At 36.3% G+C, this 26,935-nt stretch overlaps 2 protein-coding genes across 5 annotated transcripts in view; one reads left to right on the top strand and one right to left on the bottom strand.

Moving 5' to 3' along the window:
• LOC145277482 (uncharacterized) overlaps positions 1–7,995 on the top strand; it is a 64,357-nt gene extending 56,362 nt beyond the window's left edge. For all 4 annotated transcript variants that reach the window (XM_080128857.1, XM_080128859.1, XM_080128856.1 and 1 more), the window contains one exon: positions 7,753–7,995. In XM_080128857.1, the coding sequence (XP_079984983.1) occupies positions 7,753–7,793 (41 nt within the window). In that variant the 3' untranslated portion in view covers positions 7,794–7,995. The remainder of the gene's footprint in view (positions 1–7,752) is intronic.
• Positions 1–26,935, bottom strand: part of LOC145277481 (uncharacterized) — a 367,340-nt gene that overhangs the window by 303,529 nt on the left and 36,876 nt on the right. The gene's annotated exons all lie outside the window — the stretch shown is intronic.

Raw genomic sequence — 26,935 nt, forward strand, 5'->3', positions numbered from 1 at the left:
TATTGTATTCCATTTTCACCTCAAACAAGGCACAGTGCCACTTTGATGTAGGGGGCTACTATCGGAGACATAAGTTGCAAGGATACTATATAGGGAGTTGAGCAGCAAGATGTCTGTTCACATTACACTTGAAATTCTGCATGCCTGTACAGTTGGGAAAGCAGGGACCTGAAAGAGAATTCCAAAGTCTTGCAGTTCTCAGAAAGAAACTATTAGAGTAGAAGGCTTTCTTACATTTAGGGATCTCTGTGTAGAGGTGGGACTTTGCTGTTTTCTGGGAGTATTTACATTGAGTAGGTACAAGGGCTTTTAGTTCATCAGAGCATCCACCATTAAAATATTTGTAGAACAGGCAGAGGGATGCAACATTTTGTTAATGAGGCAGAGATTGAAGCCTAGATGACAGTTCAGGACCTATATAATCTCAGGCAGGCACAACTCATGAAATTAGAGATTACATATATTATAGCTCTGTTACACCACCAGGAAAAACCCACAAGTAGTTATTTAAGAATTTCTATGACTATATCAATCCCAACAGTTGTCTACCTCCACTCCTGTTACAAGAACAGCAGCCTGTTCTTGTGAGTAAATATAAAATAGGATAGTCAAGGATTCGAACTTGCAAAGCTAGATTTGGAATTGAGAATTTCAATCATAAATTAAAATAAACACAGAATGTTATAAAATGGAATGCAAAATTACCATTGTTTAGCTCACAAAATATAGTTAGATATCTGTTTATTGAAAAAGGAATGTAATGATGAATTTTGTTTTTGTTATAAAAATGAAATTAAAATAAGGAATTTAAAAACGGGCAATGGAAAATGTTATTTGTAAAGTGGGTTACGTAAATTAGGTTAGAGAAGGCATGTCATGCCATGTGTCTGATATGCACGTGCTGGTCATGCAATGACGTCATGAGTTATGAATTTAGTTAGATGAATCAGGTGAGGTCAGATCAGAGAAGCAGAGAGGTTCAGACCGATTCTCAGTTAGTCAGGGCATCCTCTTGGAAGCGGGAGGCTTAGAAGGAAACATGTAACAATTTTGAATCCCTGAAGTACAGAATCATTTCCGACCGGTCAAAGAATAAACGATCATGTTTTTTATAACTGCCGTCTTTCTGTGTTCATCATTACAACGAGAAAGGTAATGTGTTTATATTATATGTACAGCTGTCAAAGGTAAATGCCAAACACACTATCTCTCGGTCTATCTATCACTATATCATAAATCTCCTCTCGTTGAATTACATGCTCGGCTTTCCTGTAGTAACCTGTACCCTACCTGTCGGTCTCGTTATATATAAGACCTGTCTCCATCTCTCAACAATATGAACATTCATAATGAATATATATAATATCTAGCATCTCACAACATGATCACACACGTGAACACACTAAGACTCTTACTAACATGAACAACAACAAATATATATGTCGTCATCTAAATAAGAACAATGTAACATACTCGCAACTTGTCTCGGTGCAACACTATAAACTCAGTGTGGGGTTTCTGCAACAGGTATGACCTTCCCACAACTATCCTCTCTATCCAGCAGTTGACAACAGTGGACAACTCTACATATGCATCTAAATTGAGTCTCAGACTCTTTTCGGAAATGTGGGGTGGCATGATGTGGCCGTCCGTAGAAACCAACAATGATTGTCACAGTTTGTGTCTTCATAATACACAAGACTTTCTGCAAACTGTGATCGCCTGTTCTTCTGTGCATTATGAAATTAGTACTCTGACAAGTTCTCATCTGAGAAGAATCTGTGTCCTCTGCTTAACTGAGTATTTGCGCTTACTAAGCAGATTCTTAGGCGTTGGTGGTGAGTAGTTGGCAACTGTGACCCTTGTATGAGAGTACTACTGATCTTCGTTCAGCGCTTTCTTCAGTCGCCACTCTGATGCTCATCTCTTACTTTGACTGAATCTTGTCACAGTGATACCACATGGTCTCTCACTCAACAAATGCCCCACTCCCCAACTTTGTTTGCGTGATCTTCTTCTCCTTGTTCCTCTCTTCTGGCTGTGTTGTTGTCTCCCATATTGGTGGTTGCCGGGAGGGGGGGGGACATGGGTTCACAAGTATAAAAATAAAGCACAAACTCCGACACATTCTGCAAATATCAGTTGCACTCAGGGTGACACCATCAACCCACTATAAACTGTTTGTCAGTTGATGTCAGCTCATCTTGGTTTCCTAAAGCTTTTTAACGTGGCTCTTTCACTGTATTCAACTCATCAACTCAAACTGTCATCAACCATTGCAAACCCAAAACTGTCCACAACTGTCGTTAAACTCTATGCCACACACAACTGCCTGTAAACTAACCTGAAATATGTTCTGTCTTTTGCCTGCCACACCTTGATTAATAATTCTATTCTGCTTCCTTTATGTACCTTGATGAACAACTTCCTTTCCATTGTTTTGCTGATAAACTTATTTCATCTTTTTACCTTCTAACACTAGTATCACAACGTCATTTTTGCAGCTTTTTGACAAATTTCATTGTATGAACACCGTCAACCCCTAATTCTTCCTGCTTTCATTTCATTTCTCCATTGCATGTCTCCAGCTTGCATTTTACAGCCTTTAAAATATTCCAGGAAAACTGGACTGCATCTAAGATTTCCAAATTTTTTTAATCCTATGCAAATCGTCATGATGCAGGCCAATTTCTTCCAATATTATATCGTTTTCCAGTCGCCCATCATCTCTAACTCTTAAATCCAACATTAGTAAACAGAAATGATTATCCATTCCATTTTAATACCTATGAGAGGAAGATAGGATTCCCTGGGAGTCAATTTTTAATAAAATATTCATAGGATCCATGAAAATTTCATGGTTGCTTATCTACTATTTCCTTTTTCTTCTTAGCGTGCCTTGTTTGGGGCGAATAAGAATTAAAAACCTAAAAAAAAATTTTAAATGAATGTTGCTTAAGACTACCATGCCAAATATAGAATTTTATTTATGATCTTTTGTTAGATTTTGGAACAATTCATTTTGAAATGCATAAAAATTACAATTTTCTTGCAGTGAGTAACACCAAATAGTCATATTTTTCTTTGCATTTCATCTCTGCTGATAATATGCGTACAAACATAATTAGAAAAAAAAATTTTTTTTTTTTTTTTTTTTTTTTTTTTTTTTTTACAGATTTTAGTGTTTATTTAGATTTGCAATTATAATGAAAATTTTAAGTAAAAAAATCCAGAAAATTTTTTATGATGTACGTACTTGTCATGGATCAAATATGGCGTATTCCAAAAGGTACATAATTTGATCAAGTAGTTTTTTTTATTTTTTAATTTAAGAAAGTCAAATGTATAAGAGGAATGAGACAAATGTTGGGTGCCATGTTTTAAATTTTGTCAAAATTCAAGGTTTACTATTTCATTTGATTACATTCTATTTGTGTTCTTGTTGAGCCATCCTCATAAATAATCAACATTCTATTTGTATTCTTGTTGAGCCATTCTCATAAATAATTAACATTCTATTTGTATTCTTGTTGAGCCATCCTCATAAATAATTAACATTCTATTTGTATTCTTGTTGAGCCATCCTCATAAATAATTAACATTCTATTTGTATTCTTGTTGAGCCATCCTCATAAATAATAAACATTCTATTTGTATTCTTGTTGAGCCATCCTCATAAATAATTAACATTCTATTTGTGTTCTTGTTGAGCCATCCTCATAAATAATCAACATTCTATTTGTATTCTTGTTGAGCCATCCTCATAAATAATTAACATTCTATTTGTATTCTTGTTGAGCCATCCTCATAAATAATTAACATTCTATTTGTATTCTTGTTGAGCCATCCTCATAAATAATTAACATTCTATTTGTATTCTTGTTGAGCCATCCTCATAAATAATAAACATTCTATTAGTGTTCTTGTTGAGCCATCCTCATAAATAATTAACATTCTATTTGTGTTCTTGTTGAGCCATCCTCATAAATAACATTCTATTTCTTTTCTTGTTGAGCCATCCTCATAAATAATAAACATTCTATTTATATTCTTGTTGAGCCATCCTCATAAATAATTAACATTCTATTTGTGTTCTTGTTGAGCCATGCTCATAAATAATTAACATTCTATTTGTGTTCTTGTTGAGCCATCCTCATAAATAATTAACATTCTATTTGTGTTCTTGTTGAGCCATCCTCATAAATAATTAACATTCTATTTGTATTCTTGTTGAGCCATCCTCATAAATAATAAACATTCTATTTGTATTCTTGTTGAGCCATCCTCATAAATAATAAACATTCTATTTGTATTCTTTTTGAGCCATCCTCATAAATAATAAACATTCTATTTGTGTTCTTGTTGAGCCATCCTCATAAATAATTAACATTCTATTTGTGTTCTTGTTGAGCCATCCTCATAAATAATAAACATTCTATTTGTGTTCTTGTTGAGCCATCCTCATAAATAATAAACATTCTATTTGTGTTCTTGTTGAGCCATCCTCATAAATAATAAACATTCTATTTGTGTTCTTGTTGAGCCATCCTCATAAATAATAAACATTCTATTTGTGTTCTTGTTGAGCCATCCTCATTAATAATAAACATTCTATTTGTGTTCTTGTTGAGCCATCCTCATAAATAATTAACATTCTATTTGTGTTCTTGTTGAGCCATCCTCATAAATAATTAACATTCTATTTGTGTTCTTGTTGAGCCATCCTCATAAATAATAAACATTCTATTTGTGTTCTTGTTGAGCCATCCTCATAAATAATTAACATTCTATTTGTATTCTTGTTGAGCCATCCTCATAAATAATAAACATTCTATTTGTATTCTTGTTGAGCCATCCTCATAAATAATCAACATTCTATTTGTATTCTTGTTGAGCCATCCTCATAAATAATCAACATTCTATTTGTGTTCTTGTTGAGCCATCCTCATAAATAATTAACATTCTATTTGTGTTCTTGTTGAGCCATGCTCATAAATAATTAACATTCTATTTGTGTTCTTGTTGAGCCATCCTCATAAATAATTAACATTCTATTTGTGTTCTTGTTGAGCCATCCTCATAAATAATTAACATTCTATTTGTATTCTTGTTGAGCCATCCTCATAAATAATAAACATTCTATTTGTATTCTTGTTGAGCCATCCTCATAAATAATAAACATTCTATTTGTGTTCTTGTTGAGCCATCCTCATAAATAATTAACATTCTATTTGTATTCTTGTTGAGCCATCCTCATAAATAATAAACATTCTATTTGTATTCTTGTTGAGCCATCCTCATAAATAATAAACATTCTATTTGTATTCTTTTTGAGCCATCCTCATAAATAATAAACATTCTATTTGTGTTCTTGTTGAGCCATCCTCATAAATAATTAACATTCTATTTGTGTTCTTGTTGAGCCATCCTCATAAATAATAAACATTCTATTTGTGTTCTTGTTGAGCCATCCTCATAAATAATAAACATTCTATTTGTGTTCTTGTTGAGCCATCCTCATAAATAATAAACATTCTATTTGTGTTCTTGTTGAGCCATCCTCATAAATAATAAACATTCTATTTGTGTTCTTGTTGAGCCATCCTCATTAATAATAAACATTCTATTTGTGTTCTTGTTGAGCCATCCTCATAAATAATTAACATTCTATTTGTGTTCTTGTTGAGCCATCCTCATAAATAATTAACATTCTATTTGTGTTCTTGTTGAGCCATCCTCATAAATAATTAACATTCTATTTGTGTTCTTGTTGAGCCATCCTCATAAATAATAAACATTCTATTTGTGTTCTTGTTGAGCCATCCTCATAAATAATTAACATTCTATTTGTATTCTTGTTGAGCCATCCTCATAAATAATAAACTTTCTATTTGTATTCTTGTTGAGCCATCCTCATAAATAATCAACATTCTATTTGTATTCTTGTTGAGCCATCCTCATAAATAATCAACATTCTATTTGTGTTCTTGTTGAGCCATCCTCATAAATAATAAACATTCTATTTGTGTTCTTGTTGAGCCATCCTCATAAATAATTAACATTCTATTTGTGTTCTTGTTGAGCCATCCTCATAAATAATCAACATTCTATTTGTGTTCTTGTTGAGCCATCCTCATAAATAATTAACATTCTATTTGTGTTCTTGTTGAGCCATCCTCATAAATAATTAACATTCTATTTGTGTTCTTGTTGAGCCATCCTCATAAATAATTAACATTCTATTTGTGTTCTTGTTGAGCCATCCTCATAAATAATCAACATTCTATTTGTGTTCTTGTTGAGCCATCCTCATAAATAATTAACATTCTATTTGTGTTCTTGTTGAGCCATCCTCATAAATAATTAACATTCTATTTGTATTCTTGTTGAGCCATCATCATAAATAATTAACATTCTATTTGTGTTCTTGTTGAGCCATCCTCATAAATAATCAACATTCTATTTGTATTCTTGTTGAGCCATCCTCATAAATAATTAACATTCTATTTGTGTTCTTGTTGAGCCATCCTCATAAATAATCAACATTCTATTTGTATTCTTGTTGAGCCATCCTCATAAATAATTAACATTCTATTTGTGTTCTTGTTGAGCCATCCTCATAAATAATTAACATTCTATTTGTGTTCTTGTTGAGCCATCCTCATAAATAATTAACATTCTATTTGTGTTCTTGTTGAGCCATCCTCATAAATAATTAACATTCTATTTGTGTTCTTGTTGAGCCATCCTCATAAATAATTAACATTCTATTTGTGTTCTTGTTGAGCCATCCTCATAAATAATTAACATTCTATTTGTATTCTTGTTGAGCCATCCTCATAAATAATTAACATTCTATTTGTGTTCTTGTTGAGCCATCCTCATAAATAATTAACATTCTATTTGTGTTCTTGTTGAGCCATCCTCATAAATAATTAACATTCTATTTGTGTTCTTGTTGAGCCATCCTCATAAATAATCAACATTCTATTTGTGTTCTTGTTGAGCCATCCTCATAAATAATTAACATTCTATTTGTGTTCTTGTTGAGCCATCCTCATAAATAATTAACATTCTATTTATATTCTTGTTGAGCCATCCTCATAAATAATCAACATTCTATTTGTATTCTTGTTGAGCCATCCTCATAAATAATTAACATTCTATTTGTGTTCTTGTTGAGCCATCCTCATAAATAATTAACATTCTATTTGTGTTCTTGTTGAGCCATCCTCATAAATAATTAACATTCTATTTGTATTCTTGTTGAGCCATCCTCATAAATAATAAACATTCTATTTGTATTCTTGTTGAGCCATTCTCATAAATAATCAACATTCTGCCCAATCTTCACTATTATTCAACTACCACTTTGTATTCACTAACCTTTTATCTTCAAATTACCTTTGGGCTTTTATAAGTGATGACTACCTTGTAAAAAAAAAAAATACTAATGAAAACTTTTCCAATATTAAAAATCATGAAATTTTTTTTTCTTAAATGAAAAAAAAAACTGCTTGATCAATTTTTGTGATTTTTGGAATATAACATTTTCATGGTGTGACAGTTAGGTACATCATAAAGGTTTTTCTTTTTGTTTTCCTTAATAAGTGCACATCTAAATAATCACTCATATTTCTTTTGTTATTTGCATATGTTTGGGTGTATATGCACAAGTTTTAATAAAATAAACTTCAAAATTAATTAAATGTTGCTTTATTAAAACTTTTTTTTTTCTTCCCCTGTGAAAAGATGATGCGAAAAATGGTGAAGTATCGCCAGTTGAAGACTAGACGGCGGATATTGCAGTTGCTGATGTTGCTGCTACCACAGACATTATCACAAACCCAAATGACATCATCATCTATTCTATCATCCATTAAACATGTTAACCAACACCAGAATCCAAGGGACTGCAAGTCCCGAAAAACCACGTCCGGAACATCCCTTCTTCAGTATTGTAATAATAAAGTAGTTAAACAACATTCTTAAAAATGTGTCGATTGAATTTGTGTTCACAGTGAAAAAAATACTTGTTCAAACTTTAACGTGGCAGAACAACTGATGAAACCTCTTCCACGTGATATGTGAATGCGTTCACTGCTTCATTTGATGCTTTATATGGCTTCAAAACAACTTGCTTACAGGTCCGTAGTCGAAGGAAGAATTTTTTATTTTTTTCGTGTTTCTTTAAAGATGCTCAAACTGAGCTGAAAGTTTTAAGAAAAATAACCTTTGGTATTTCAATAGAGCTACAAAACTAAATTCAACAAAAAAACAATTCTTTTTAATCCAGATTTTTTTTATTTTTTAATCCAGATTTTTTTTTAAATCAGATTTTTTATAAAAATGTAGATTTTTCTTTTGAAATTCAGATATGTTTTAAATGAGGCTCAGAGGAGATGACTATATAAACAAATATATAACCTACTTTCTTAATGTATTTTGAAATGAGAAAACATACATGCTTTTTGATTAGCTGTTTTTCACATCTGCACTGATCTCACTGTAGATTGAAATGTCATTTTTTTTTTTTTTTTTACATTTGAACAAATTTGGGGTTAAACTCGTACTTATATTGGTTGAGAGTTCATTGTAAAACTAGTAATTTAATTAAATTCAAAATAATATTTCATAGAATTTAGATAGGAAGGACATTTTTTTTTCTGGCAGTTGGCCTCATTTGAATATCAACTTTTGTGTATTTTACAAAATTTTGACAATTGCTAACATTCACTTCGATACGATAATTGTGCATTCATGTGCGATATCATAATCCCCAAGTCCAATGCAAAAAAGAAGCAGAAGAGAAAGCTTTGGATTTCATAAGAATTTTATTCATTATCAGGATGGCGTCCCCTTTCTTCTTCCATTCATGTCTATTCGATGAGACTTCAAAGGTGTTTAGATCTATATTGGCCTCATCTAGAGATTTTTTTAGCTGGCCTTTGAATCTAAGTAGCGGGCAGCCTTGGGGTCGATTTCCTGCATTTAGTAGATTGAAGAGCACTTGTTTCGACAGTCTAGTGTCCTCCATGCAAGCCACATGGCCAGACCATCTCAGTCAGTGTTTCATGATCAAGGCCTCAATGCTGGTGACGTTGGCTCTCTTGAGGACATTATGTTGGACACATAATCATCCCATTTAATCCGCATGGTCTGCAGTTTTTCTGATGGAACTGTTAGTAAGGACTTTACTGTAGATGGTCCAGGTCTTGCATACATATAATAGGGTGGAAACAACTATGGTATTGTATACCATTACCATTGTCTGGATGGTTAGATCCTTGTTCTTGAAGACCCTGGTGAACAGTCTGGCACAATCTCCCTTGGTGATGTTGGGCCAGTATTTTGGTCTTGGTCTTTTTATCCAAAGAATGTGTACGTGGCATGAAAATTGTCCATAGATTGCTGGAGTTTGAGATTTTTTTTATGGTGTTGGTCATTCATCTTGATTTTAATCTGGCCAGTTTGAAAATTCCTCCATCAAACGTGAAAGAAAACATGAATAAACCTAGAACCCCATCCTCCTACATAGATCCCTACTACCATGTCTCCTTTTCCAACATCAGGGGTCTACGTTCTAACATTCCAGAGGTTAAAACTCAATTACAGGAGACGAAACCAGATATATTCTTTCTAAGCGAAACTGGAATATGGCTGACCACCTCTCCTAGATGAGTTCATAATTAAAGGATACTCTAACTTAACATCTAAATCTGACCCCCAAGATCGCCATGGGCATGGAATATGTGCCTACATTAAAGATAGCTTCCCGTGTGACAGGGATATCTCTAGAGAAGACCCTAATCTACCTTATATGTACTTCCGGGTTGCACTTGCTTACAACACCGCATTTATATTTACCCTCTATCAGCCCTATAACAGCGGAGTTACTGTCTTTAAGAGTATATCAGAGAAAATTGACCACATCCTGTTTACTCATCTCTCGGCTAACATTCACATTTGCGGTGACTTCAATGTCCATAATGTGGAATGGCTGACCCACTCAAATAAGACTGATGATGAGGGGAAGTTCTGTCATGATTTTGCCATTGTCTATGACCTCACTCAAATTGTTCGTGTGCCCGATACTACCGGTCAGTACGCAAGCCTTCTAGACCTTTTTCTATCCACTTCCCCTGAGCTATGCTCATGTTCCGTTCTATCTCCTCTGGGATCCTCCGATCACTCCGTTGTATCAGTTAAGATAAAAATGAAATATAATAAATCTACAGACATACTTCTCCACCGTACTGTATACTGATACTCTATGGCGGACTGAGATAGCTTCCGTACATTCATATCTGATCTACCTCTCCATTCCATGTTTAAAAAGGATGTGTCCTATATAGTATAAGACCTGACCGAATTGTAATTTATACCATCCAAAAAATTCCAACAAAAACCTAACAGCCAGCCATGGTTCTCCCCTGAATTTGCTGCTGCCATTGCACACAGAAATAACTTTTTCCGTAGCTACCAACATAATAGAAACACTGAAACTAAAGCTGCTTTCAGGACCGTCAGCAACCACTGTAAAAGAGTAATAAAAAATGCAAGAGCGCTATATGCCCAGTCTGTTAAATCCAAAGTAGCTGATCAGCGGCTTGGTTCCCACCAGTTTTGGCAAATAATAAATAAGATCCTGAACAGAAGTGTGCGTTCTATCCCAACCATTATCAATAGATCAGAGGTCATCTCGTCAGCATCAGACAAGGCCAAACTATTTGCAATGAATTTTGCAGCTAATTCTACCCTATGCGACAAAGGCCATCAACTCTCCGTATTCCCTCCTATAACAGACAACACGCTATGCAACATAAAATATCTCTGCATGATGTCACCAAGCTAATCAAGAACCTTGACTCCAGTAAAGCAACTGGTCCTCACAGTATTCCAATTATAGTGTTAAAAAAATTACAACCAGAACTTGCCCCCATACTTACCAAACTGTTTAAGCGTTGCCTTAAGGAGAATTGCTTCCCAACGCCCTGGAAAACCTCATCAGTATGCCCTGTATTTAAGAATTCAGTACAGATCAGTAAGTCTCCTGCGTGTCATGAGTAAGTTGCTGGAATCCACAATAAATAGAGAAGTAATCAACCACCTCAGCAGAAATAACCTTTTTAGCGACACGCAATATAATTGCCGTTCTGCTAGATTTACAGCAGATGTGCTAAAGGTTATATCTCATAGGATTAGCAAATCTCTCGACGAAGGCTTCCTTTCTAGGGCAATTGCTCTCGACATATCAAAGGTCTTCGATAAGGTTTGGCATAAAGGCCTACTATACAAGATTTCCAGCTACGTTATAACTGGAAATGTTTTCTCGATCATTCAATGATTTCTCTCTGATAGACTCATAAGAGTAGTGGTTCATGGGAAGAAATCAGAGGCCCACAGTATTGATGCTGGTGTCCCTGGGTTCATACTGGGCCCAACTTTCTTCCTGATCTACATCAATGATCTCGCAAAACATACTAAAATCCTTCGTTGACATCTATGCTAATGACACGACCAACTAACACAACACATGAAAGGCCGTAAATGATGATGTTCTCTCTCCTCTGATCTTGAGTGCGTGGTACAGTGAGGAAAGAGGTGGCTGGTTACCTTTTAATGCATCTAAGACCAAGCTCCTATCTCTACATCATAAACGCTCTGATCTCCATCTGGCATCAATTGAAATGGATGGCTCTCGTCTAGGGGAGGCTCCATGTTTTGATAAGCTTCTGGGTTTGACCTTTACTCCTGATTTTTAATGGAACACATACATCAATTCTGTGGCCAAGGTCGCTGGGAAAATGGTGGGATCCTTCTACCGCTCCAGAAGATATCTCACTAATGATGCAATTCTCTATCTGTATAAAAGCCAAGTACGTCCAAAGATGGAGTACTGCTATAACGATAAAATCAAGATAGGCTTGCAACGTCTCTTCTGTGGGAGAGAAAAGGACATCCCCACTAAGCCACGAAGTCTATTTTGTACTCTGTCAAGGCAGGATAGGCTGTTTTTAGCAGCTCCTGCCCAGATATGGCAGCAGTACTCCATCCTTGGACGTACTTGGCTTTTATATAGATAGAGAATTGCATCATTAGTGAGATATCTTCTGGAGCGGTAGAAGGATCCCACCATCTTTCCAGCGACCTTGTCAACAGACTTGATGTATGTGTTCCATTTCAGATCAGGAGTGAATGTCAAACCCAGAACCTTGTCAAAACATGGGGCTTCTAGATGAGAACAATCCATTTCAATTGATGCCAGATGGAGATCAGAGCATTGATGATGTAAAGACAGGAGTTTGGTTTTAGATGCATTAAAGGTAACAAGCCACGTTTTCCTCCACTGTACCACACGCTCGAGATCAGAGGAGAGAGAATCAGAGAGAGCTTTGTCATTTACAAGATGGTTGTGTCATCAGCATAGATGTCAACGAATGATTTAAGTATGTGTTTAGGGAGATCATTGATGTAGATCAGGAAGAGAGTTGGGCCCAGGATAGACCCTTGAGGGACTCCAGCATTAATGCTGCAGGTCTCTGATTTTTGTCCATCAACCACTACTCTTATGAGTCTATCAGAGAGAAATCATTTGATGATAGAGAACATTTCCAGTTATACTATAGCTGGAAATCTTGTGAAGTAGGCCTTTATGCCTTACCTTGTCGAAAGCCTTTGATATGTCAAGAGCAATTGCCCTAGAAAGGGAGCCTTTGTCAAGATATTCACTAATCCTATGAGATATAATCGTTAGCACATCTGCTGTAGATCTTGCAGAACGGAAACCATATTGCGTGTCACTAAGAAGGTTATTTCTGCTGAGGTGGTTGACTATTTCTCTATTTAATATGGATTCCAGCAACTTACTCATGACACACAGGAGACTTATTGGTCTTTACTGAGAGGGAGATGACTTATCACCTGAGTTTGTAAATGCAGGGCATACTGATGAGGTTTTTCAGGGTGTTGGAAAGCACTTCTCCTTAAGGCAACACTTAAACAGTTTTGTAAGTATGGGAGCAAGTTCTGGTTGAAGCTTTTTTAACACTATAATTGGAATACCATCAGGTCCAGTTGCTTTACTGGAATCAAGGTTCTTGATTAGCTTGGCGACCTCATACAGAGATATTTGTATGTTACCTAGCGTGTTCTGTGTTATAGGAGGAAATATGGGGAGTTGATGGCCTTTGTCGCATAGGGTAGAATTAGCTGCAAATTTCTTGGCAAATAGTTTGGCCTTGTCTGATGCTGACGAGATGACCTCTGGTCCATTGATAATGGTTGGTATAGAACGCACACTTCTGTTCAGGATCTTATTTGTTATTTGCCAAAACTGGTGGAAACCAAGCCGCTGATCAGCTACTTTGCATTTAACAGACTGGGCATATAGCTCTCTTGCATTTTTTATTACTCTTTTACAGCGGTTGCTGGCTTTCCTGAAAGCAGTTGTAGTCTCAATGCATCTATTACGTTGGTAGCTATGGAAAAAGTTATTTCTGTGTGCGATGGCAGCAGCAAATTCAGGGGAGAACCATGGCTGGCTGTTAGGTTTTTGTTGGAATTTTTTAGATGGTATGAATCGGTCTATGCCTACAATTAACCATTCGGTCAGGTCTGATACTATAGAGCACACATCCTTTTAAAACATGGAATGCAGAGGTAGATCAGATATAAATGTATGGAAGCTATCCCAGTCAGCCATGGAGTGTCAGTATACAGTACGGTGGAGGGGTAGATCTGGGGATTTATTACATTTCATTTTTATCTTAACTGATACGACGGAGTGGTCGGAGGATTCTAGAGGAGAGAGAATGGAACATGAACGCCGCTCAGGGGAAGTTGAGAGAAAAAGGTCTAGAAGGCTTGCATATTGACCTGTAGTATCAGGCACACGGGTGGGTTCGCGAACAATCTGAGTGAGGTCATAAGCAATGCCAAAATCATGACAAAACTTCCCCTCATCGTCCGTATTATTTGAGTGGGTCAGCCATTCCACGTTATGGACGTTGAAGTCACCACAGATGTGGATGTTAGCCAAGGGATGTGCAGACAGGATGTGGTCTATTTTCTCAGATATGTTCTTAAGATAGTAACTCCGCTGTTATGGGGCCGATAGAGGGCAAATATAAATGCAGTGGTGTAAGCAAGTACAACCCGGAAGTACATATAAGGTAAATTAGGATCTTCTCTAGAGATATCCCTGCCACATGGGAAGTCATCTTTAATGTAGGCACATATTCCATGCCCATGGCGATCTTGGGGGGTCAGATTTAGATGTTAGTTTCTGTTAAAAAATCTTTTGCTTTTGAAAACTTAAAGTTCCAGAAAGAGCAAAACTGGAAATGCGTATGATAAACATTCAACAAAAACGATTTTTGTTGGTTTTTTTGCGATGGCATCTCAACAATTGTTGGATTATTTTATGTTGAAACTGTACATGTTCTGTACATGATTGATCTGTAAGCCACAGTTTCTTTTAATCTACAGATGAACAACAGATATCCACGTTGAAACACCGGTTCTCATTAGATCGCTGAAGTTCAGCAATGTTGAGCCAGGTCAGTAACAAATGGGTGACTATTTGGGAATGTTAGGCACTCTATTTAGGAGAATGTCAACGTCTCCCTGTACATGACAACTGCAAAAAACCTAACATCGTCATCGTCCCCTGACCAGGATATACAAGTGACTGGGGGGGGGGGGGCATTTGTGAATCTTATATTCCCATAAAAATTCCTCCTTCGCAATAAACTAGGATGAGTACCACTTTGATAGGTGAAGCCAAGACAGGTACTGTTAATTTCGCTTAGAATAAAATCATGTTCTACGATAATTTGTCAACATTTATGCCGACGATACTACCATCCATGGCAACATTTCAAAGACTGAAAGAAACCAGGATCTTTCTGATTTTCCTTCAATCTAGAATGTGTTGTATAATTGAGTAAAACATAGCTTTAATGATTGAATTTCCATCTTTTCAACACAAGACTCATATCCCCACTTGGTCTCATTTGAAATGAGCAGCTTGCTTTTTAAGAAAGCACCCTGCTTCGACAAACTTCTGGAACTGACCTTCACCCCTGACTTAAAATGGAATACCTACATCAGATCCATTGCTAAAATCACTGGAAAAAATGGTAGAATCATTCTACCTTTCCAAAAAATGTCTCGCTCCTGACGTAATCGGCCCTGTCAGTGGAGCATTAGAATATGCCGACTTCCCCCCTGCAGAGGGTAAAAGTCCCTCAATGGGGGTCCTGGATATGACCTTAAACTATATCCAGTGGTGAGGCCCCAGCTTGTGGGCTTTGGGGAGTGTGGAGCCACCCTTTAATTACGATTGCTCCCAGGTCCACTCTGACCTGGAGTGGTAGTACCTGTTAGGGTCCCAACTATGGGTTAAATAGAAACACGTGAAAACAACAAATATATTCTATTAAAAAAATTTTTCTTCAAAATCTTTGGATTCGGCATTAAATAACCCGAAAAGGGTTGATATGCCGTAAAACAAAAACAACCAACCAACCAACCTGACATAATCCTCTACTTGTACAAGAGTCGGACCCATCCTTACAGAGAGTATTGTTGCCATATCTCTGATGGAGCTTCTAAGAGTTCTTTTTCCTGTCTTGACAAAGTACACAACTGTCTTCAGTGAACAAAGATCTTTTCGCCTCCCTATTTCCGCTTTCTCACAGAAGAGACTTTGTGAATCAATCTCTGCTCTATTGTTGCTTTCATGGTACTCGACTGGAGTTTAATCTATGATCCCTTCCTGTAAAACTTTCACAACAAATACATGTCTAGCTACAATAACTGTCAACACCTTCCTTCACTGTCTATTTGTGCCTAAATGAAAATTCCATGAGCAGGGTTTATCAGTCTGTGGAACACAATACTGTGTAGCTGCTTCCCAGCTGACTATAACTTAGTCATTTTAAAATCTAATGTGAATAAATTCCTGCTGAGTCTTAAATAATCGAACGCTACTTGTTTCACCACCTTGTTGCCTCACCATTTACCTAACGCTTAACCCTTATCCTAGAATGACCTTTGGGTTTTGATAAGCGGTGATCCCCTGCAAGTAAAAAAAAAAAGAAAAAAATGAACCCAAGAGTAGTGGTAACTAAAGGGTACTCTCCAAAGTTTCAAAATTCAAAGTTTCAAAATTCAAAGTTTCAAAATTCAAAATCCAAAGTTTCAAAATCCAAAGTTTCAAAATTCAAAATTAGTCTCACCATTGGATGCAATTTTGTGTTGCACTAAAGATGATTGAGGAGTAAGTAGTTAACAGGGTTTAAAAATATGGTCAGCAGAGAAAAAGGTAAGATAGGCGAGGAAAAGAGGGATTTCGGAGTGAGGTGGCGGAAAACACCTTGCTCAAGGGTGTCTGGGGTAGTTGGGTGTCATATTCTACACAAATCCTATTTAACCCATATATTGTGATATGTGTCCTGGGCGAAGTAAATTGTTGGTAAATTCTTATAAGTTAGGTTTCTTCTGCTAAGAGAAATAGGCAGAATTTTAATTCTCAGGTAGTGAGTTGCAAACCCCCAGCTGGTCAAACAAGGGGTGGGGGCGATTACACAGGTCAACTCGGGGTGTGATTGACGATTTATTGAAAGAAATCCTTGCAGTTAAACTAATATTTCGCTGAAAATGGAAAAGTTATTTTGCTAGAGAAAGGAAAAATAGAGAAAAGATTATTAATTTTGGAAAGAAAAGAAAGTGACACTCCATATGGAAGAGGAGGGGGAGAGTAGGATAGTGATTTTGAAAGGAAAAAAAGAATATAACATATTGAAAGAAGGAATTAAAGGAGGTATGGTAATCACAGAGAGAGGGGGGGGGCAATTGATGCGTCATTAAAGGCAGGGGTTTTGGAACAATTCATTTTTCTTGAATCCGCGTTAGTATTGGTTTGAAATTATTGAGACTTATGATTAATACTACCAACCAAACTTCACACAGAAAACCTTAAGTTAAAAAAAAAAATCTAAGCCGATCCAGAAAGGTTTTTCTTAAATCAGAAAAATATAACTCCATTTTCTTTTTATGTATATAAAGCTGATCGCCCAGTATTGCCCGGTCGTAAAAATACACATAAATATTATATTTTAATTAATGCAGAATTCTTATTTATTATAAACAGAAATATATACATAATATAGATATTAAATGTAATGTTAAATCCCTTTAAAAAATATGAAGTAAAAAAACAAAACTGAAATAAAACTGAGACATGTGCATTCGAGTGTTGTTTTTTCTAAACAGTTCACTTCTTGTCAGTAAAAAAAAAAATACTTGAACTGAGATGGCAACTAAAACCTAAAAACAGTGAGTCAAGTATGATAACCATTAGTCTAGTCTGATATGATCTTTAAAAAGTGTTTTCAAACCTACTTATTCTTAACATAAGTAATCTGTCACGTGAAGGATTCACGCATGCGCATTCGTGAAACAGTTGACAAACAGTTAAAAATCTGATGAGCCACACGGTCCAATTTTTCAATTTAGACTTTTTAGCCCCTTTTTTTCGGATGAAAACGGATTAAAAAAATTTTCAAATCAAAAATTCGTTAAGTATATAGGTTGAGAAGTGTCCTTCCACACACACACACACACATTCTCACTTATATATATATATTTAATTATAATTATTTTTGATACAAAACCGATCGCATGATTTGTTTGCCTCTTTCATGTTTGAAAGTAATTCAGTTTTTGACAAATATTACTCCAATAACCAGTACCAGACGAATGGTTTTATGAATCAAGAACGGTGAGAGAGTGACATATCAACAAACCAAACTTTTCTGGTGACAAAGGTTTTCTGCTAAAAAGTGATGTTTTGTAAGAGAAGAACCCACTAGTGACGACCAATGTCCAAACAACTAACCTCAAAGACGTCACAAAGAGTGAAAGTACTGGTCTAGTATCACCAAAAAATCATTGGTGTGAAGAATGCATTGCTACTCGACTTAGTGACTGACACGTTTCATCCACCTCAGAGCTTATATATTAGATATATATATATATATATATATATATCTCATTTAAACACTACTGTGTTTGAATATATGGTTAAGTGGCAGGTTTAGTCATTTAAAACTGCTTTAAAGTTTCACTGCTCACTTATTTTTCGACCAAATTAAACAATTATTACAGTTTATAGATCACCTTCTTAGCTATATTATGAAAAACATTTTTTCAATTTTCGTTCAGTAACACAAAAGTTGTGATGAATTTACTGGTGTTCACAATCGTAAAAAAATGTAAGGAGGTGAGTGACGTTTTTTATGACTGGTTTTCATAGCAACCATGTCGCTTCAGCGACTACTGTTGCTACCAATTCACCGCTCTCACAAAAAGAGAAGTAACAAGTGAAACAGACAGAATGAAAGGGAGATAATTCGGGGAATTTTATTGAAAGCAGACGAGTGCCGTACATTGTTATTACATATGCGTATGTTATATTTATGGGGTAAAAAAAATGAGACTGAAATTAAAGAAAAAAAACAAATGAATTTACTGAAAGTCTGGAAAAATCATAGATTATAATAGAAAAATGCGGGCCTGAAAAGTAATTGTTAAGCTTAAACATGGAAAAGTAAAGGACTAGTTGTAAAAACTGGAGAAGAAAAGGACAAGATATACTAGTAAAAACTATAATAAATTTAAGTACGTCCAAGGATGGAATACTGTTGCCATATCTGGGCAGGAGCTGCTAAAAGCAGCCTATCCTGCCTTGACAAGAAGAGACGTTGCGAGCCTATCCTTGTTTTATCGTTATTTCCATGGCAGGTGCTCGTCTGAACTCCAATCTCTGGTCCCCCCTCGCCAATCTTTCACGAAAAACACCCGTCTAGCTGAATCCACTGTGAAAAATTTCCCCCACTCTATATCTGTGCCTAAATCAAAATGCGGATTCCATGAACAAAGCATCTTTCTTAGAACTGCACACCTGTGGAACTCTGTTCCGTCTGCCTGCTTCCCACCGGACTACAACTTGGATATGTTCAAGTCCAATGTTAATAAATTCCTAATGAACCGCCCCCTTAAGTAAACACTTCATCAAATCTCCACGCTAACGTAATATACTTGCAATAACCCTTATCCCTGAGTGGCTTCCGGGCCTTGATAAGTGGTGATCACTGTGTAAAAAAAAATAATAAATAAAAATATTGCAGCATTAAGAATTTTTTTTTTTTAAGTTCAATTTATTACATCATCAATTCATGTTTAACCATATTACTTTTCATGCTCGCATTTTTCTATTGTAATTATATATATATATATATATATATATACACTTGTGCCCGATATTATTCATACCCCCCTTGAAAATTGAGTTTATTAGGTGTAACTTTTGTAAGAATTTATTGTTTACGTCCATATTGATACATATTCTTAATAAACCTCTTCTGATCATTTTCGTCATTTTAAAATCTCGGGATACTTGTAATAAAAGAAATATACAGCTATTTATAAAATCTGCAATGTTCAAAAATAATCATACCCCCTTATTTTTTCAGTATTAATCGAGTTTCTGACTGTTTGTTTTCTGTTTGATTCTTATTTTGAATGCTTTTATACAACCTTTGATTAATTTCATTTCGGTTTTTGCATTTTTCAGAAATTAAAATGATATAAACTGAAAACCAATAAAAGAATAAAAATTATTAGAATGAGGAAGAAAAAAGAGCTTAGTAATGATCTTAGGACTAAAATTGTGAATTCACATAAGGATGGTTTAGGTTACAAGTTAATTTCCAAGAAATTTGAGGTCCCTACAGCAACAGTACAGAGCATCATCAAAAAATTCCAGAGCCACCACACAACAAACAACTTGATTGGTAGAGGAAGGAAAAGGAAACTGTCTGCTAGAGCCACCAGGAATATTGTAAGAAGTGTTAATGCAAATCCAACCACCACTAATAAGGACATTTTAGAAAATCTGGAGTCTTCTGGCATAAAAATATCAAGGCAAACATTGCAAAGGACTCTGCATGAAAATGGTCTGAAAGGAAGAAGACCAAGAAGGACTCCATTGCACACCGGAAAACACCTTGCAGCACGTCTAAAGTTTGCTAGGACCCATGTGAATTCTCCAGAGTCCGTTTTCTCAAGTATTTTGTGGACTGACGAAACAAAAATTGAATTGTTTGGCCATATGGATGCTTCTTACGTTTGGAGGAAGAAAGGAGAAGCTTACAACCCAAAGAACACCATACCCACGGTGAAACATGGTGGTGGTAGCCTAATGTTTTGGGGCTCCTTTTCGGCTAGTGGTCCAGGTAGTTTGGTCAAGATAGATGGAACCATGAAGAAGGAGCAATATTTGGAGATACTCCAGAAAAACATTAGACAGGATGCGGAGAAGCTCCATTTAGGACCAAACTGGGTCCTTCAACAGGATAATGATCCAAAACATACTGCCAAAATAGTCAAGAAATGGTTTGAGGATAATCAAATTAATGTTTTGGAATGGCCTAGCCAGAGTCCCGACCTGAACCCTATCGAAAACCTCTGGCACATATTGAAAACTGAGGTTAAAAAGCGGAAACCTAGAAATTTGAGGGATTTGGAGAACTACTGCATTGAAGAATGGTCAAAAATCAGTGTTGATGCTTGTAAAAACCTTGTTGATAAATATCCCAAACGGTTACAGGCAGTTATTAAGAATAAAGGGCATGCTATTGACTATTAGTAAGAGAGGTATGAATAATTTTGAACTAGTGCCATTATTGTTTTTCTTTGTATAATGTTTCAAACTTGCATAATTTATTTATTTGTTGAGTTTAAATTAAATGCTTATGCTTGATTTATTGTTTTAAATCCCTTTAATATTGTCTACCTTCTGGTTTGAGCAATATTCTTATAGAAATCTCAAAGATCCGAGGAGTATGAATAATATCGGGCACAAGTGTATATATATATAGTCATCCACATACAGTACTGTTTCGTTGTATCCCAACTCATCAGTGCAGTAAGACTAGCACCTTTCCCTAGATGAGGATGGAACCTCTATATATAGATTTATTCCATGTTGAAAATATTCAAAAGATTAGAGTCATTAAATTCTGACAATGGTCATTGATAGTGCTCAATCAAAGAGCAATTTTATAGTTTTTATTTTCTTTATTATATTTACATAAAGAAAATAAAAAAATATATAATGTTATATGTTTGGTTCCAGTGAGTGTCTGCATATATTTGAGGAATCCGAGACTAGACAATGTTGCATTTGTGATACCGCGATTAGGGATCGCTTTTAACTTGTGACTGCCACGACTGTGGATCACAGTCTGTGTTTAACAATCGAGTTAAACATGTTAGATATTTGCAGGGCAATGCTGAAGGTGTGCTAGTCAATGTTTATTAAATTTATAAAAATAAAATGTCAGACAGAATGTTATCATAGCGAAATAAATATTTACAGATAAAATTATTTGCTAAAATGTTTTAATAGAAAAGAGCATTATAAAACTTTGTTATAGCATTATAAAACAAGCAATAATTTAAAAATAGATTGATTTCTAGATTCTGATGTAGCATTATGCAGAAATCACTTAAAGTGATGTGAACTTAAGGTAGAGACTGAAAGACCTGTATCATTTTGTGAATCATTGGGAGTCAAAGAGAGCAGATCGTGAGGGGTCCAAATGGCGATAGTCTGCGACCAGTGGTGCAGCTTTCCAATGGGGCAAACATCCAAAATAAAACCTCTGTAAAATACCACCAAGGCTTCGAGTTGTACGAATCTCCAATTGCAGCTTTCCAAGGTTCCGTCAAACAAGACCAAAGATGAATCGGTATGTTTCTCCCATTGGCCAATATAAATCCCCAGAGACTGTTATTTGTCTCTTTCTGTTACATGTCTGTTGTTAAAATGTGTCTGCTAATATATCAACACCGTCATAAGTGTTATACACGCATCAATTCAACGAACAATAGGAAAACTAGACAGACGAACACACATCATATAGATGACTGTCACACGTATATACAAATGTGTATACACTCTGCATACACACATTCCTTAGAAGAATATTTTATATCACAAGGCAATACGCAAATGTGGTATATATAAAAGGCACACGTATACATAATATATACCTCCCCCAACAATACAACACATAAACAAGACCCAGATATGTTTCACCCAAATATAACAGAAAAAGAGGAAATAAGTTTATTAGCAGAACAAAAGAAAGTTGTTCACAACGGAACACAAAAGAAAGCTAAAATAGGATTGTTAATTAAGGTGTGGCAGTAATGGGAACAAAAGATGGGTCAATATATTTTACAGTTAGTTTTAGAAGTGGTGGTGGGCACAACAGTTTACAATATTTGGGAACAGTTTGCAGACAGTCTTGGGTTTGTGACAGTTGATAATGGTTGAAGACGGATCATGCCTCAGAGTAGATTGAGATGAGCTGACGTCAACCAATGACAAAGAGGCCTTGACAGACAACGTAGATGTGGACCTTAGCATTCAGAGGATCAATGGTGTTGCACACACACCCAAACTGCAACGGATATTTTCAGAATGTTTCAGTGTTTTTTTTTTGTATTTGGTTTTGTTTTACCTTTATGATTGTGAGCTAGTGCATCCCCTCATCAGTCGCCAGTGTGTGGGAGACGACTACAGAAACAGGGGTTGGCGATGTTGTCAAGTAGGGTAGCATTTGGTTATCACTTTTTTGATTTCTATACTGAGGTTGATTCTGATTCCAGTCATACTTTTTTAGAGTTTTTCAAACCAGGTACTGAAGAGATGTAAAGTTTTGTAGTGGACTGGTGGATATATTATACAGTCGTACAAGATAGGAAAAATGAATTGAGAAAGAGACGAAGTACGTATTAAATTGAATTAAACAAACTAGGATTTATTTTGTGAAGAAACACATGAAAGAAAAGGTTACAGCATGCGTTTAGTTGGGCGTGCGTCTCTGGTGAGAAGGAAAGTCTACTGTCGTAGAGAGAGAAAGAAAGTCAATCCAGTTTGGTGTGCGTCTCTCACTGTTAGCTGTTGAGAAGGAAAGTCTATTGTAGTATAGCGAGAGAGAGAGAAAATGAGAAAAAGTCAATCCAGGCCATGGAGATAGAAAACGTGTAAGGTGTGCATACTGTCTGTTAGCATACTGTCTGTTAGCATACATAGTAGCAGGGGACGTGATGCACGCGGGCGCCCCGAAAGGGGGGCGAATGTTCCGATGATCACTCAGCTCGAGAGCTAACTCGAAAAAGGAGGAAGCAGCTTATTGCTCTTGCTTTTATATTTATTTCCGGTGGTATTTTGCGCATGTGTGGATTTCCTTTGAAAGGGAAGTGACGTTGTCCATGTGTGCGTACATGTGTGTATATGTGTGTGTATTTTAGTGTGTGTGTGTATACACGTGAATGTGAATGTATATACGCGAACGTGAATATATGTACGTGTGTAGACGTGCACGCGTATGTTTGTGTGCGCGTATGTATATGACAAGAAAAGTGTCTTGAAATGTGAACGCATGTTTTTGTGTGAGACTAGGAAAGGCTCCTACAATACTCTCCTTCCTAGGAAAAAAAAGAATATTCAGTGTATATATTTTTTTTTTAAGTAATGTTTTCGGCAATTGACTTTTCGTCCGTTTTTTTTGCTGTTGGTGTGGTTGTTTAAAAAAACGTCAAAAACGGAGTGTGTTCGTAAAAAAAAGTATTTACTTACGCATGGAAAAGGCGCTTACTCTTTTTTTTTTAGGCTGACATTTGTTTTGTTTGGTTTTTTTGTTGTGTGCTGACATGTGCAACGAGTTGCTTGGACAGTGAAGTGAATTGTTCGTTTGGAAGGAAACTTTTGTTTTGTGTTGACGTTGTGTGTCAAGTTGACAGTTTCTTCGCAAATGAGTCTGCGGTAGTGCATGTACATTGTCTGTACAGGCGTTTGTTGTGCCTTCGTTCGTGTTGAACGAGTTTCCAGTTGCCAGTGTCAACAAAACTTCCAGTTGTGAGTTTATCTGTGAGCGTGGTGCATCTCAACTCGTTGTTAATTCAGCTGCTTCCTATGTGTTGATAGGGATGTCCTGTAATTGTTTCTTTGTTGTTGCGTCTGCTGTGCAGGAGAGAATTGCATAGGCCTATGTGATTTTGCTCCTTGCGTTTGTTGCAGGGTAATGTCAGGAAACCATGGAAAATGTTTGTCGAGCTCAAATTTTTTTTTTAAATTCGGTATGAAGTCGACAGCTCCATGTTTATTTTTCTGACGAGGGGTTATGTCACTGTTGTTTGTAGTTCGTTGAGGTTCTTGTCGATAGTCGTTCACTTGTTTTTTTTTGTTGAAATGTTTGTTTTTTTTTCTTTATCAATAAAAATGCGCGTCTCGCTCAAAACAATTCCTTTAAAAAAAAGTAGGGTCACCATGCGTGTTCGTTTCACGTCAGTCGGGCGCCAGTTTGTTGCGGGACTTGTGGTTTAGAATGAAATGTGTGTTCATCTCACGTTCGGGTGTCACCAATTTGTAGAGGTAGGGCAAAATAGGAAAAATGAATTGCTTTGAGGAAGGAACAAACAACATGTTAAATTGAATTAAACGAACTAGGATTTATTTCGTGAAGAAACAAGTGAAAGAAAAGGTTACAGCATGCGTTTAGTTGGGCGTGCGTCTCGCTGTTTACTGGTGAGAAGGAAAGTCTATTGTAGTATAGCGAGAGAGAGAAAGAAAATGAGAAAAAGTCAATCCAGTTTGGTGTGCATCTCTTGCTATTAGCTGGTGAGAAGGAAAGTCTATTGTATTATAGCGAGAGAGAGAAAATGAGAAAAAGTCAGTCCAGGCCATGGAGATAGAAAACGTGTAAGGTGTACGTACTGTCTGTTAGCTCGTGCCCCATACATCGTAGCAGGGGACATGACGCGCGCAGGCACCCCGAAAGGGGGGCGAATGTTCCGATGACCGCTCAGCTCGAGAGCTAAGTCGAAAAAAGAGGGAGCAGCTTATTGCTCTTGCTTTTATATTTATTTCCGGTGGTATTTTGCGCATGTGTGGATTTCCTTTGAAAGGGAAGTGACGTTGTCCATGTGTGCGTACATGTGCGTATATGGGTGCGTACATGTGTGTACGTTAGCGTGTTTGTTTATACACATGAATGTGAATGTATATACGCGAACGTGAATATATGTACGTGTGTGGACGTGTGTGCATATGTTTGTGTGCGTGTATGTATATGACAAGAAAAGTGTCTTGAAATGTGAACGCGTGTTTTTGTGTGAGACTAGGAAAGGCTCCCACAGTTTCTATTCCAACCATCATTAAATGGAGCACAGGGTATTTCCTCATCATTTAACAAAGCCAAACTTTTTCTTAATTCCTTGACTTTAAATTCAACTTTTTGCAATCAGAGCCACCGACTTTCAGAATTTCACTCAAAGTTATATCCACATGTTTGTCTAGGATATTTCCAAACTTATCAAGAGACTGTCTAACTCTGGAATCTGCATGGAATTTCGAATGGAACCCTTTATTTACTTCACGGGTATAGCATGCTCTCATTCTGTTCGGATCTTTCACTTAATTTGATTGAGTATTTTTTTTTATTTTACAGCAGAAAAACACGTTTTTATGACAGCGCATTGAAGGTAGTCATCTTTGAATTTTTTGAACACACCATGGGGAGATAACTTAGTTTAAAGCACTGACACTCCCTCCCCATCTTTAATACTAGCTTTTCTTCCTAAAAATCGAACCTTTTGCTCGGTATCGTAATTTGTAACAGAACGAGAGTAAGCTGTTCCCCTGAAGTAAATAAAGGCTTCCATTTGAAATTCCATGCAGATTCTCAAGTTCAGCAGAAATATTCCCAAATTTGACAAAATAAACCTGAAGAAGAACAAAGTGCGCATCGACTGAGACGTTTGTGAAAATAACACTCAAGATGAGAACAGTAGTCTGAAGAATCCAAAATAATATGCCTACATCAGAGATGAGAAAGACTGATAATCTGTGTTTAAAAATACTGATTATCAACCTTTCTCAGACTGATCAGACTCCGGTGCATCAAGTAAATAAGTTATTTGAATTTGTGATGAAAAGTTATCAATCTCCTCAGCCAAAAAAATCTACCGAAGGCATTTACAATACGTGTAACATAGTGCATACGAGCGTGTGGGAAAATATCAGCAGCAGCAGAGGATGGCTGGCTTGCAAAGAGATTAGCAGCAGCAGCCAAAAAAAAAAAACGCATATACAAATTAGGAAGTGAGCGCGTGTTGGAATGAAAAGAAATAGTGAAAAAGAACACCACATGCTCATTGTTCATGGAATCTACGTTTTGGTTTAGGCACAGATAAAGAGTGGGGAAAATTATTGACAGTGGTTTCAGCTAGACAGGTGTTTATCGTGAAAGATTGGCAAGGGGGGACCAGAGATTGGAGCTCAGATGAGCACTTGCTATGGAAGTAACGGTAAAACAAAGACAGGCTTGTAACATCTCTTCTGTGGGAGAGAGGTTACAAGGAAGAGAAAAGGACATCCTCTACTAAGCCACAAAGTTTTTTTTGTACTTTGTCAAGGCAGGATAGGCTGTTTTTAGCAGCTCCTGCCCAGATGTGGCAGCAGTACTCCATCCTTGGACGCACTTGGCTTTTATATAGATAGAGAATTGCATCAGTAGTGAGATATCTTTTGGAGCGGTAGAAGGATCCCACCATTTTCCTAGCGACCTTGGCAACAGATCTGATGTACGTGTTCCACTTCAGATCAGAAGTAAAGGTCAAACCCAGAAGCTTATCTAAACATGGAGCCTCCCCAAGACAAGAGCCATCCATTTGAATTGATGCCAGATGGGGATCAGAGCGTTGATGATGTAAAGATAGAAGCTTGGTTTTAGATGCATTAAAAGTAACCAGCCACTGCACCACGCTGACTTTTCTATGCTGTGTCGGGTTTTAC

This window comes from Euprymna scolopes, chromosome 6 (genome assembly GCF_053919585.1).
Source record: "Euprymna scolopes isolate OS-2025 chromosome 6, ASM5391958v1, whole genome shotgun sequence".
In the NCBI taxonomy this organism is placed as follows: domain Eukaryota; kingdom Metazoa; phylum Mollusca; class Cephalopoda; order Sepiida; family Sepiolidae; genus Euprymna; species Euprymna scolopes.